Source organism: Neoarius graeffei, chromosome 24, assembly GCF_027579695.1.
Source record: "Neoarius graeffei isolate fNeoGra1 chromosome 24, fNeoGra1.pri, whole genome shotgun sequence".
Classification (NCBI taxonomy): Eukaryota; Metazoa; Chordata; class Actinopteri; order Siluriformes; family Ariidae; genus Neoarius; species Neoarius graeffei.
In genome coordinates, this window is record NC_083592.1 from 19,140,795 (window position 1) to 19,154,350 (window position 13,556).

The window sequence follows — 13,556 nt, forward strand, 5'->3', positions numbered from 1 at the left end:
GGACGAGTTCCGTTGGATCCATGTTGGCCAGAATGTACTGTTAGGGCTGGTGGAGGTATGGTGAATTTAGGATCCAAAAACAGAACAGACAGTAATCCAATAAATAAGATAATTTAATACAGGAAGAAAGGGTGTGGCAAAAGATAAACAAATGGGACGAAAAACAAATAGCAAAAATAGTCCGGGCAAAATGAGACCAAACAACTTGACACAAACATGAGACAGGCAAAGACAAAAACACTAGCGCAAAAAAAACAAACAAGAAAAGACCCTTATGGCCCTTTTCCACTACCCTTTTTCAGCTCACTTCAGCTCGCTTCAGCTCACTTCAGCCCGACACGGCTCGCGTTTCGACTACCAAAAACCAGCACGACTCAGCTCGCTTCAGCCCTGCTTAGCCCCTAAAACTCGCACCGTTTTGGAGTGGGACTGAAGCGAGCCAAGCCGTGCCGAGTGAGGTTGGGGGTGTGAGCAGACACTCCCCTGTGCACTGATTGGTGAGGAGGAGTGTCCTCACATGCCCACACACGCCCCGCGAGCGCGCTGGGATCTGTAAACACTGCAAACCCGGAAGAATAATAATTACGAATTACGAGAATTTCTGAAGCCTTATGCGCCTCGCCTCATCTATACGCTCTTGCCAGTATCTGTTGGCGTTGTCGGTGACAACAAGCCACAGCACCAAGACCAGCAACACTAACGACTCCATGTCCTCCATGTTTATTGTTTACTATCCGGGTCGTGAGACTACCGCTTAAAAGCTCACTGAATCAGTGACATACAGACCATCGTGGACGAGTTCGCGGAGCGCAAGGCTCGTCGTATGCCCTTCAAATAATGCGCGCAGTAGGCTATTGATGTTTTATTATGAGCCATGTACAGTATGTCACCTAATGTTTTTTTGTTTCTGAGTTACATGTTCGTTTGAAGGACTTAATGTACAAAATAACATAGTTGCACCCCGTAGTGTTGAAATTGGTAAACACAGTGCATTCAGTGAGGTTTGCACCGCCCTCCTTTTATTTCTGACTCTTCCTGTCACCGTTGCAACCTCTGAGCGCTCATTCATATGCCCTTCAAATAATGTGCGCAGTATAGGCTATTGATGTTTTATTATGAGCCATGTACAGTATCCTAATGTTTTTTGTTTCTGAGTTACATGTTCGTTTGAAGGACTTGATGTACTAAATAACATAGTTGCACCCGGTAGTGTTGAAATTGGTAAACACCGCAGTTGCGGACATTTTGTAGCCTAAAATGATGTTATGATAAGCTTTAATAAAGGGCCCGGTCATTTGCCCCGCCCCCGGCCCGGCTCTGACTTGTTCCGCCACTGTCACTGATGTCACTGTTTGCGCTGCTTAACGACATCACGTGACGTCCACCCACTTTCGCTAACTCCACCCAATGTGTCCACCCACTTCCAGCCAGCACGGTTCAGCGCGGTTGTAGTCGAAATGCAACTCCAACAGCCCCGCTCAGCTCGACTCAGCTCGACTCAGCACGGCACGGCTCAGCCGCGTTTGTAGTGGAAAAGCGGCATTAGTGCAAGAACCATGAACCAGAAATAACCCTTAGTGCAAAAAAACAAGAACCAGAAAAATGGTAATGCAAAAACCATGGACAAGAGAAAATCGCTAGAGTGAAAAACCATGAGGAGCAAGAGAGGCACAGAAACGGCTAGAGAAGCAAACGAGACATTCTGGCAAAAACAGACTCTGCTGCCTTTAAATAAGCAGCAGTGAAAACCAGGAAGTGAGTTCAGGGGAGAAGGAATTCCTGTCCTAGATCCGGATCGGCGCTGGCATGAGAGATCCGTAATCTCCGGAGTGGATGTCTGGGGCGGAGCATGAGAGGTCCCCCCCCCCAGATTGTTCCAGTCTTTGTCTGCCACATCTTGAAATGACAATAGACTAAGCATGATAGTCTTTGCCTTGGGAACCTTCAACATAATATGAGCAGCATGGGTGCAGTGAGCAGCAGATGTAGTTTGCAACAAGTGACAAATAAGGATGGGACAGACCCAGGAGTTTTTTTTTTTTTTTTTTTATGAGAACGAACTGGTGGATACTTAGGCGGGTGTGGAAGGATGGCCAGTTTATAGAGGAATAAAGAATGCAGTGATATCTTTTGCACAAGTTGACACAGTTCCCAGAGGTCTTAATGAAATGTCTGTGATATGCTTTGGTCAAAATACCACAAGTAGGGCCCTATGAAATCCGTTTTATTTTTTCTCAAATTCCGTTTTATTTTTTTGGGTTTTCAGATTTTTCGGATTTGTTTTTTGTTGTTTCGGATTTTTACAATTTTAATCAATATCTAGCTCTAAAAGTCAATGACAAACACAACCACATATGTCAAATTAACAGTTTTATTTTAACACATACAGAAACATTTGTTATAGCCACTGTTTATTCAAAAGTAGGTATGCATAACAACTTAAAGGGATAGTTTGGGATTTTTGACATGAATCTGTATGGCATCCCCATCAATAGTGTCGTGCAAACACACTGACTTACCCCTGACAGCATCCTGTGAGTCCAGTTCTTGTCCAGTTTTGGTCCAGACGAAAGTAGTCCGGCAAGTTTGTTGGGGTCACGAAAGTAAAACGTTTTTCGTCTCAAAACAGTATGTGTTCAAAAGAGTGATATATTTGCATCACAAAACCATTGCCAAATAAAAAGTCAGACCTCGAAATCGCTTGGCACCATTTTCTCTCCCTTCTTATCACTGCACGCTGCCGCCAGGTGACAGCCACGGCTATTTCATTCATTGTTTACTGCTAGCAAAGTTAGCGACATGTCTGACTACGACAGCGACGTTGAAAACATTGACTTCATCTCACAGCCAAAGGGATGTCTTTATGAACCCGAATATACAGATGAAGAAATTCGCCAGATGGAGTTAGAACAGGCAGAGAGAGAAAGGGTGGACAGAGAAGTGGAAGAAGGTGAAGCTGGAGCCGCAGCTTATTAGCGCCGCTGATCTGAACTCCTAATCACTGCCAAACAATGTAGACTAGTGGCAAAATCTGAAAAGAGGCCAAGAAATCACTTTAGGGAGGACGGAATGTTAGCTTGTGGCACCTATGTTAGGTGGTTAATATGACCCTTAATGGACACATTTTTGGTGGATGCCACTTGAATTAGTCTTTTAATAATTTTGTATGTGGAAAAACATAATTACCACCCCAAGTAATTTTTTGGTCAATTTGATCAACGAAAAAATTGGGGGGGGGGGTACCCATAATTTTACTTCTCCCATTTCAAAAGTAGAAAAGGCACATGTTAATTAGTCAATTAGTCATTTTGAATCCTTTCTATGGTGTGGAAGTTGTCCACATCATTGTACTTTTTGCGTTCCGCTGCAGCTTGACGAACTCGTTCAAATCCAGTGTCTCCAAGTTTTCTTGTGTCCTTTTTCAGGTTTTTTCTCTGACAAAACAGACACAGATCCCAGTCAGAAGTAGTGTCATAACTTCTCTTTTGGCTATACATGACAGATTCCATCGTGCTTGTTTAGCATTTGTCACAATATCCTGCCAAAGAAAAGCACATATTCAGAAATTGTGCTATTTTGTATTTATCCTTACCCTAAGCTTATCCTAAGTGAAATTGACTTAATTAAGAGTCAGTGGTATCCATGGTTCATGAAGCAACTGTCATCTATGTTTACTCCAGACAAAGCAAGATTAATCATAATTTTACAATCTGCAGGGTACCTGGTGAAAGAGAGATGTTACAATACTTAACTAAATTAAGAATGACTTGTTTTGGTTTCCGTTCAATCATTCCAGTCTGTTACCATGAATAACAAGATACATATCATAAAATAGAGAAGTATTGTTTATAAGTTTCATATATAGTGGGTGTATATATATATAATAAATACGTTTATCACTTTAGAAATCATAAAAGATTTTGTGTGGTTGCCTTAATTTTCCATTGACAAAATCTGTTGAACTGATGCAGGTGGACTGTCGCAGTATAGCTTATTATGCAATCCATCTTATTCAAGTTTACAAGGCATTTTCGTATTCTGGGAGCATTGAGGTTCCATTTGACATGCTTAAATATGTGGTATTGGTGCATTGGGTGTAGTGAAGATATTTAGAAATAAAAGCAGAAATACATGTAGTTTGATTGAAATTGGTTAGTTTCATTTTTTCAACACAATGTTTGATGAATCTCATACCTCCTTCTGAAACATGTATATCTGAGTGTTATATTTTAAAAAAGCTCTTTTTATCAGCTTTCATACAATATGAGTCGTTAACATATGCCATTTTTTATTTCTGACATGGGAGAAGATGCATTAGGAGTAACCCTTACAGTATTTTTCAGCCAACAAAACTGGCCGAAAATTGAGTGGGGTAGTGGCCATTAAGTTTTTGGTGTAAAACAATTTTTAGAAAGCCTACTTTAGGTGGCATCCACACTAAATGAGTTCAGTAGGGGCCATATTAACCCCCTGACATGGATGCCACAAGCTAACATTCCATCCTCCCTTAAGTGAAATTTGGAAATTTGGCCACCAGTCTAATGGGAAAGGTGTTGATTCCTGCGCAGATGTCAACATGACAGCACGCAGTGATACCGAGGGAGACAAAATATAGCGCCAAATAATTGCGAGGTCTGACTTTTTATTTGGCAATGGTTTTGTGATGCAAATATATCACTCTTTTGAACACGTACTGTTTTGAGAAGAAAAACGTTTTACTTTTGTGACCCCAACAAACTTGCCGGACTACTTTCGTCTGGACCAAAACTAGACAAGAACTGGACTCACAGGATGCTGTCGGGGGTAAGTCAGTGTATTTGCACGACACTGTTGACGGGGATGCCATACAGATTCATGTCAAAAATCCCGAGCTATTGCTTTAAGACCCCAGTAATGACAACTCAAAGCTGTAATCAACTTAATTATACAGCATAACTTAATAAACTTAATACAGCTTAACTTAATCAACTCCTGTCAAGCTAAAATTCATTTGTCCATTCTAAACATCTCTTGAGCAGCCAGGCATCTCCCACCTTTTTGACACGTCGCCATTGAAGTAAAGGACAGTGAGGCATTTGGTGTTTGTCAGTGAGAAGTGTTTTATATTTGCTAAAGCTCCTCTCACAGTCAACAGAGCTGACTGGGAAATACATGTATGATTTGGCAATGGCTGCAATCTCTGGAAAGCACTGGGTTGTACCTTTCCAGTACTCAGCAAGGTCCAGCAATTCTGAGAGGCCTTCATTTCTGACACAGTGCTGGTAAGCAGCCCACTCCTCACTGAGCTCTGCAGATGGGGTCTTCAATGCTGACAGGGTGCCATAGGCTTCAATCTGCCTTTCCATAGCTGGAGCCTGTCTAGGATCAAACACCCTGATCATCTTGTAGACCTGTTTGGCAGGATGGACATCCCAGTGCTTTGAAAACTTCTCAAATGCAATGTGAAATGCATCATGAAGGTAATCCAGCACAGATTTCTTCTTTCGAATGGACATCTCATTGAGCAACTCGTCGGTTTTCGCTCCAAAACCGTAGGTTTTGGCTGTGCCATTGACTAGGTAGGATCTTCCATGATGTTGTAGGCAGAGACTGCTGTAGGAGTGTGGGTGCCCTCCAAAACTGTCAGGGCTCTGACCAGTTTCCCACACCCTTCAGAGATGAATGTCAGCTTCATTTGAAGGGTCTCTTGCTTGTCATCTGTTTCCACCAGATCAAGGATGTTTTTCACAGCCTGGGCAGAAGACTTTTCAGCTGAGAAAAACTCCTTGTACAGGTGGACATGTTCAGCATGGAACCGCACCGCTTCAAACCAGCTATTCCACCTTGTATTTCCTGGTTCAGGTGGAACCTTCACATGCACAGCATCCTTTGCAGACAAAAAGTGCAACCACCTTCTTTTCCTTGCAGGCTTTTTGAAGAAGGCAGATTTGATCCACATCACCAGACTTGTAACGTCACTGAAGTAGCTGTAGTGTTGCCAGGTTTCTCCTACCAAATTGATGACGTGACACAAGCAAAATAATTAGAAAAAATAATTAGGCCTATGTGCATTTTAGGAAATAGCCTAATTTACATGTTAGACTAAATAAGCACCTTTTGTAATAAAACTGCAAATAGCTTAACATTAACCTCAATTGATGTTGGTCTTGTTGTTGTTATTATTATTAATATTATTTTTATATTATTATTTTGGTACCTGTAACATAAAAAACTGACAGGGATATGCTTTATCAGGCTACCTAAAAAAAAGGGGGAGGGGGTAGGTTTGGTAGGGGGCTACTCACCTATGACAATGTTGGACACTGCGGTCTCGGTTATCTGACATTTCGTCAACAACAACAAAGAGCTTCTTATCACGGATCTCTTGTAGCACTGTCTGCATGTGCTCGTTGAACACCCGCTGTAGATGGATCTGTCTAAGACTGCTTGGATTCTCAGGCAGCGCACCTCCCTGTTTGCAGTGCTTGACTAGAAAGGGGCGTATCTTCCTCATTTTTTCTAAAGGTATATTGGCCTCTGCACACAGCCACGAAATCTTCCACGAATTCCCGTCTGTCATCCTGTGACTTGGTCGCTACGTCCAGTGACACTTGGAGGGCCCTCCCGCTTGATTTTGCTTTGTTCTTCAGATGAACCTTGGATTTCAAATGATCGTTACAAGTGTCCTTTCGGCTCCAGTCAATTGTATGCTGACAGAATTTGCAGAAAAGCTGTTGGCCAGATGCATAATAATCGTTTGGATATTGCTCTGCTCGAAGCTTGGCAGTTAATTGCGTATTTCGTAACTTTTTAGAAACTGCTGGTTTTGCAGCAGGGGCTGTACGTTTAGACATATTTCCCTTGCAGTCGCATCAGTGAGGAAACAAACTCACGTGGTTAACAAGATATGGTCTCTAGGCAACCCCAGACTCACTGAAAGTGAAAGATGTGACAAAATCAGGCAGAAACAGTGTTTGTGTCTTAAAATTAGAAAGAGGGCAATTAAATTTATTTCAGGCAAAGAAAAATGAACGAATTCCGCGCTATTCCGTGTTTATCAGAAAAATCCGCTTTTATGTCTAGATTCCGTGATTCCGTCCGTGTTTTCCGCATCGCGGAAATCATAGGGCCCTACACAAGGCATCATCCCTTATCATCCTGTCTAAACAGCCCTGTTCAAAATGGGTGATTTCAGTGCCTGTTCCTTTAAACAATAATGACCCACTGTGCAACCCACCCCCTCTTCCGCTGGCCAATCAGGTAGCACTTTCCTTTAGAATATTAATTTACAAAGGCAGTTCTCAAACCATGATTGGACATACTCAGATGAGGGGGTGGCATAATTCTAATGCGCACCACTTTTGGTATAGAAGTGGGAACCAAATCTGAATGGCATGTTGAAGCATATTTTTTTCTGAAATAGGCAGCCCAAAAGCAACTGACTGGGTTTCTCCCCCCAGAGGGACTCCAGATACCCCAAGATGTGTGCACAAGCACTGAAAAAGTGAGGGGTTTTTTTTAACCTAATATGTCCCCTTTAGTAGGGACATTTGTATCAATGCAAATAGCAGAGTGATAAAGAACATCAAGCTTCTGGAGTACACATTTGCAGGCTGACCTGCCAGTTGTGTGTTTGTGTATTTATTTAAAGGGTAAAGCACCAGCAAGCACAGCCCACACCATCAATCCCGTCTCCTTAATTGAAACACCTGACTCCAATTAGCTTTTGGAGATGTTAGCACAGAGGTTCACTTACTTTTTCCAGGCTGCACATGATCACACATTATGCTTGATAAATATCTGAAAACTACGACTGTATGTATATTATTAGTTTAGTCAGATTGGGTTTGTATATAATTGTGACCATGATGATCAGTTTAAGTTTACTTGATTCGTCACATAGTTCATGACGGGTGGAATACAGGGCAAAGCCCCAATTGATTCTCAATTCCTTTGATTTTGACATAGTGTTTTTTTTTTTTTTTTTTAAACACCAGATGCCCTTCCTAACACAACCCTCCCCAGTCTTTCTGGGCTCTTAGGACCAACACTAAGTATGCACTGACTTGTGGCTGGGTATTTTTACCTAATCTGCATGTCTTTGAACTGACGGAGGAGACCAGAGCACCTGGAGAAAACCCATACAGACACAGGGAGAACATGCAAACTCCACACAGAAAAGACCCCCCCAAACCTAGAACCTTCTTGCTGTGAGGCGACAGTACTAACCACTGCGCTGCCCATTTTATCAGACCACAGATCACATTTTATGAGTAATCAATGTAAAAACATTCAATTGGGTTCGTAAACATTTTCTTGCAACTATGTATCTGCTTTACAAATATTAAAAATATGTAACCTAACAGCAAGAAACTGATTTTATAAGTCAGACGGAATTATATTATTATTTGGTAAACTTACTAAACACATGTTCTCATCTCTCTTGTCTCTATCAAAGTTTCTTTTTTCAACATATTTGTCGGCCTCTAAACTGGGTGATAGATTTGTATGTCTGGAGTTAAAGGGCTGATGACACGAACATGACTCTATTCAATTTCTTAAATAAACTATACAACATGGCAAACATGTTAGATTTCTGTTATAATTACGTGAAAAGAAGCTGTTGTTACGCGAATATCCAACTTTTAATTGCAGAGCACAAGAAAACTGGGTCCGTGGCTCGCGGCCATGTTGTGACGTCAGCGGAAGAACACGCTGCGGTTCACTGGCTGTTCTACTCTGGTTCTACTCAATGGAAATGGCGCATGAAAACGCCGGTGAACTCTCTAGTGCTAGCTCTTCCTCTTCTGGGAGTCTAGAATTGTGTTGATCTCTTCCGAATAGAATCTATGATAGCCTACCCTCTTTACCCTTTGCCTCTCGTTGCTAGGCGGCAGTTACATGAAAGCCGCAAGCTTTCAGAAGCAAATACATGACTGATATCACGCCGACTTTATGATTACATTTATGATTATCATGTAGAATCTATAGCTCTACGTACCTTTATCTTATGTCATTTCACAACACATGTTCTGACAGGAGGACTGTCTTTGGATCCAGCATAGCTACTAGTAGACCCTCTCCGGAATACTGGCAGTGTTGCCAGATTGGGAGGTTTCCCGCCCAGTTGGGCAGTTTCAAGTGCATTTTGGTGGGTTTTGAACATATTTTGGGCTGTAAACCTTCAGCAGTATCTGGCAACAGATACTGCTGACGTTTTCCAGCCCAAAATATGTTCAAAACCCACCAAAATGCACTTGAAACCACCCAATTGGGCGGGAACCCTCCCAATCTGGCAACACTGTGTAGGCACTGCTGATAACACACGTTTGTGCTGAACTGAACACCCAAGAGATTCTTTTAAGCTGGGAAGGGTGTCAAAACAATCCAAATCGAAGTGTTCAGAGCACAGGACGGATGTTGGTGAGGGCTCCCACTTGTCACGAGTGCCCCTGACTTGCTTCACCCACTTCGCATGCAGCTCGGGATCTCTGGGAAACTTGAATAAACTTACCCCATCCTTGTGGGTTTTGGAGCAAAAGCCGGCAACACAACGCGAAGGCATAATAACTATATAACTATATATAATGTATAATAAAAATACTAATAATGATAAACTGAACACCTGCCGCATCAACAACAAACTGGTAAGTTAGGAGGAAGGTTCTTTCGCTGATGTCATAGCTCCTCCTCTTCCTTCGTCTCCTGGGTGCTGCAGCCCCGTCAAATTTGCCCAAATAGCCGCGTTTTTTATCATAACTTGTAAAATAGGCGCCTTCGTGAATTAATATATGGATCATCGGGAATTACTTTTTATGTTATAAAACATCGCCAAAGATGTCAAAAACGTGTCATCAGCACTTTAATCATTACATTACACCTATGTTAATGAACTTTTTGTTAGACAAAGGTCTGACTTTATCAAAGGCAACAGATTTCATAGATTTTACAGTGTGAAGTAATGGGTACAATGACCCATTTCAGTATTATTTTCAGGAAAGTTGCAATGGATAAATGAAATGAGGCAGCACTGCATATTTGAGTTTGACACATGTGACATGGCACAACTGTCACTGTTAATCTACTTTCTGGGTTTGAAAGAATCAAATCAATGTTTGATCAAATCCAAATTAATCTAGGTTTCTTCATTAAAACATTTCTTAACAAAATCTGATGTGGATGCCAAAAAATTCTCACACTGATGTCTTTTTACAGGGGGGCTTAACCAACCCCCGTTTATACTAACGTACCTGAGCTTTACAGTTTCCTCTTGCTAAGAAAAAGGAGCATGCTCGAAACAGACCACCAAGAGGACAATGTTGTTTATTGTAAACTTCAGATATCCTTATTATGTTACTCTACAGATTTTTTGTTTGTTTTTTAAGTTTGACTTGTGTCTTTTAGGTGGTTTGTCAGACGCAGTGCATTCTGGATTAGCTAGGCAAGTATCCACTCTGTTGACTAATCACCTAGCAAGAGCTACAGAATGCTCTGGGAACCAAGCAGCTGGAAATGATGCCCTACAAGATGCACTTAGTCTACTGAATGACCTATCTCGGTAAGGACCATCCAAGGACAGCTTACTTTAAACAAAGTGCTCAGTAACTTTATCGACTTGTATTTCTTGTGCAGTTGTACTATATGTATTTTGGCTTGTATTTAATGCATAATGATCATACATTACATACATCGATCAGCCATAACATTAAAACCACTGACAGGTGAAGTGAATAACATTATCTCATTAAAATGGCACTTGTCAAGGAGATGAGATCAGCCATAACATTAAAAGCACATGCTTTACATTGTGTAGGTCCCCCTTGTTCTGCCAAAACAGTTCTGAGCCATTGAAATATGGGCTCCACAAGACCTCTGACGGTGTTTGCAGTAGTTGGCATCAAGACATGAGGAACAGATCCTTTAAGTCCTACAAGTTGCATGATGGGTCCTCCATGGATTAGACTTATCCAGCAGATCCCATGATTGGATTGCAATCTTGGAAATTTGGAGGCCAAATGTAGACCATGCACCAGACCATCAACATGATGTTAAAGAAAATGTGATTCATCAGACCAAGCCACATTCTTCCATTGGTCCATGATCCAGTTCTGATGCTCATGTGCTTATTGTGGGTGCTTTCGATGGTGGATAGGGGTCAGGTCTGATGGGTCTGAAGCTACGTAGCCCCGTACACAGCAAGCTGCAATGCACTGTATGTTCTGATACCTTTCTATCACAGACAGCATTAACTTTTTCAGCAGGGTTGGCATCAAGACATGAGGAACAGATCCTTTAAGTCCTACAAGTTGCATGATGGGTCCTCCATGGATTAGACTTATACAGTAGCTCTGTTGTGGGATCACATTATGTGGGCTAGCCTTCGCTCCCCATGCACATCCGTGAGCCTTGGGCAACTATGACGGTCACTGGTTCTCTGGTTGTTCTTCCTTGGGCCACTTTTGGTAGGTACTAACCACTGCATACTGGGAACACCCCACAAGACCTGCTGTTTTGGAGATGCATTGACCCAGTCATATGTCAATTCAGTTTTATTTGTGTAGCTCTTTTTACAGTGGAAATTTTCACAAAGCAAATATGAATACAAACAACAATTCTGTAGAATAAGAGAATCCTTAACAATTAAAGCCTTTAATTAAAAGACAGGTTGCAGTGCTATGCCATCCAACTCAGGTGAGAATGAAGAAATCTCTGGCTAGTCCTTCCCGAGTCAAATTCAACACACATGCACACTCTCCCTCTTACTCTGACTGACATGCACGCATGCGTGCGCGCGCACACACGAGAACAACTTAACAACTCTCAAGTGTAAACTTGCCACCTTTACTGAAGTTTATTTTCAAGCAAATTAAACAACAGTTAATGAAGCTGCATGCACCATTGTTTGTCCAATAAAGTTATTGTGCATGCCCATGAGTGGCCTGTTCCAAAGTTGCGAATATTCACTGTTGATTACTACCAAAGATCCTGAGCACAAAATATTGTATCCAGGACAGCCCTAGTATGTAGTCAGTTATTTACAACTTTTACATTTTTTTTTTTTATCTCAATAGCCTTTATTCCCATTCTCAGTTTGATTTTGAAAATAAATTTAGGGGAGAAGAATTATTATTGTCGTGACCGGTTGCTCTAATGGTTGTCAGTTCCATGTTATGAGCGCAAAGGCTCATTGCACTGTTAATCTTTAAGCTTAGAGAGCATTAGGAGCTAAATAGCAATGGGCCAGCATGTCTGAGACTTCTGCAATAATTGATCACCTCCAGCCAAGTATTCATGATAGGCATGTGTGATATCACGAGAGGCTGGCCGGCTCTCGGCGGGACCCTTCAATCAGTGCAAGGACACAAAGGTTAAAATAAATCAAGGTTTTTAATGTTATGCCAGGAAATTAAACAGAAAAGGTAACTCAAAGTCCAGTGTTCAAACGAAGATGGATTCCCAAAAGTCAAACTCAAACAATGTCTCTGGCTTTAGAACAACAAAATTATAGGCAGGTTTCCTTCAGTCCAATATCCCGTTCTCAGAACAAACAAAATCTTCTGCCTTACTTTGAGTCCAGTCAACAATCCCTGTAGTCTTTAGCCCAGTGGCCGCCCAGTAGCAGGCATTCATAACACAGGTAAGTTCTTCAGTGCAAAATCCTTCAGGTAAGAATTCCAGATAAGCTTCTCAGCAAATACTCCGCCAAGCAGGTTCCACTCAGCAACGGGAGTCCATGAACCTCCCTACTCTCCCCTCCACATTCACACTGGGAGTTTTGAGCTCTCACAAAGCCCTCTTACTCATTACGCCCTCATTGGCCACAGGTGTGTTGTCGTGTTGGGTGCTGAGGGTGAAGTTCCCAACTCTACCACCAGATGGAGTTATAGCTGCCAGAAGTTGGAGCCATCTGCGCGTGACATAGCGCCCCTCGATGACGCAGCCTCTCGGGATATCACACATGCATCATTTGGGAAAAATAAAACAGCTTATCCTAGATCTGTACAATGTATGGAACAATGGAGATTTCATGAGAAGCTGAGATCTCTGTCTCACAACTTCTCCTTCCATGCACCCTCACCACATTAGTTCACTACCTGTTAATACAGTTGCTCGGATGAAGCATAATCACAGTTGCCTACTTTTATATTTGGAGTTGTCAGAACATTCTTCATTATCAGTAACCAACTTTAAGTTGGTGTGCCTTGATATTCTGGTTCGACCTTGTGCCCCAAAAAGGTTGAAAACATCAGGTCTAGCCATGACAATTTGACTCTTGTCAAGGTCGATCAGATCCTTACGTGTGCCCATTTTTCCTGTTTCTAACGCATCAACTTTGAGAATGGACTGTGCAGTTGCCGCCTAATATATCCCACCCTGTGACCGATGCCAGTGTAATGAGACAGTGTTTTTCAATTCACCTATCAAACAAAAATTCAGTTCACCTGGTTTTAATGTTATCACTGATCAGTGCATTTTGGTTAGAAAAATCAGTCCCTCTGAAAGTTTTGGAATAACGAGGCCAATTCTTTTGTTTTTTTGCTATACACTAAAAACACTGAGATCAAAGGATGATTATA

General features: G+C 41.8%; 1 protein-coding gene across 11 annotated transcripts in view; it reads left to right on the forward strand.

The window, feature by feature from the left end:
* Positions 1 to 13,556, forward strand: part of LOC132872214 (probable E3 ubiquitin-protein ligase HECTD4) — an 868,395-nt gene that overhangs the window by 559,712 nt on the left and 295,127 nt on the right. For all 11 annotated transcript variants that reach the window (XR_009651396.1, XR_009651397.1, XM_060906858.1 and 8 more), the window contains exon 35: positions 10,384 to 10,537. Coding sequence is in view for 9 of the 11 variants with exons in the window: in XM_060906858.1 (XP_060762841.1) it covers positions 10,384 to 10,537 (154 nt within the window). In the remaining 2 variants the exon portion in view is untranslated. The remainder of the gene's footprint in view (positions 1 to 10,383; positions 10,538 to 13,556) is intronic.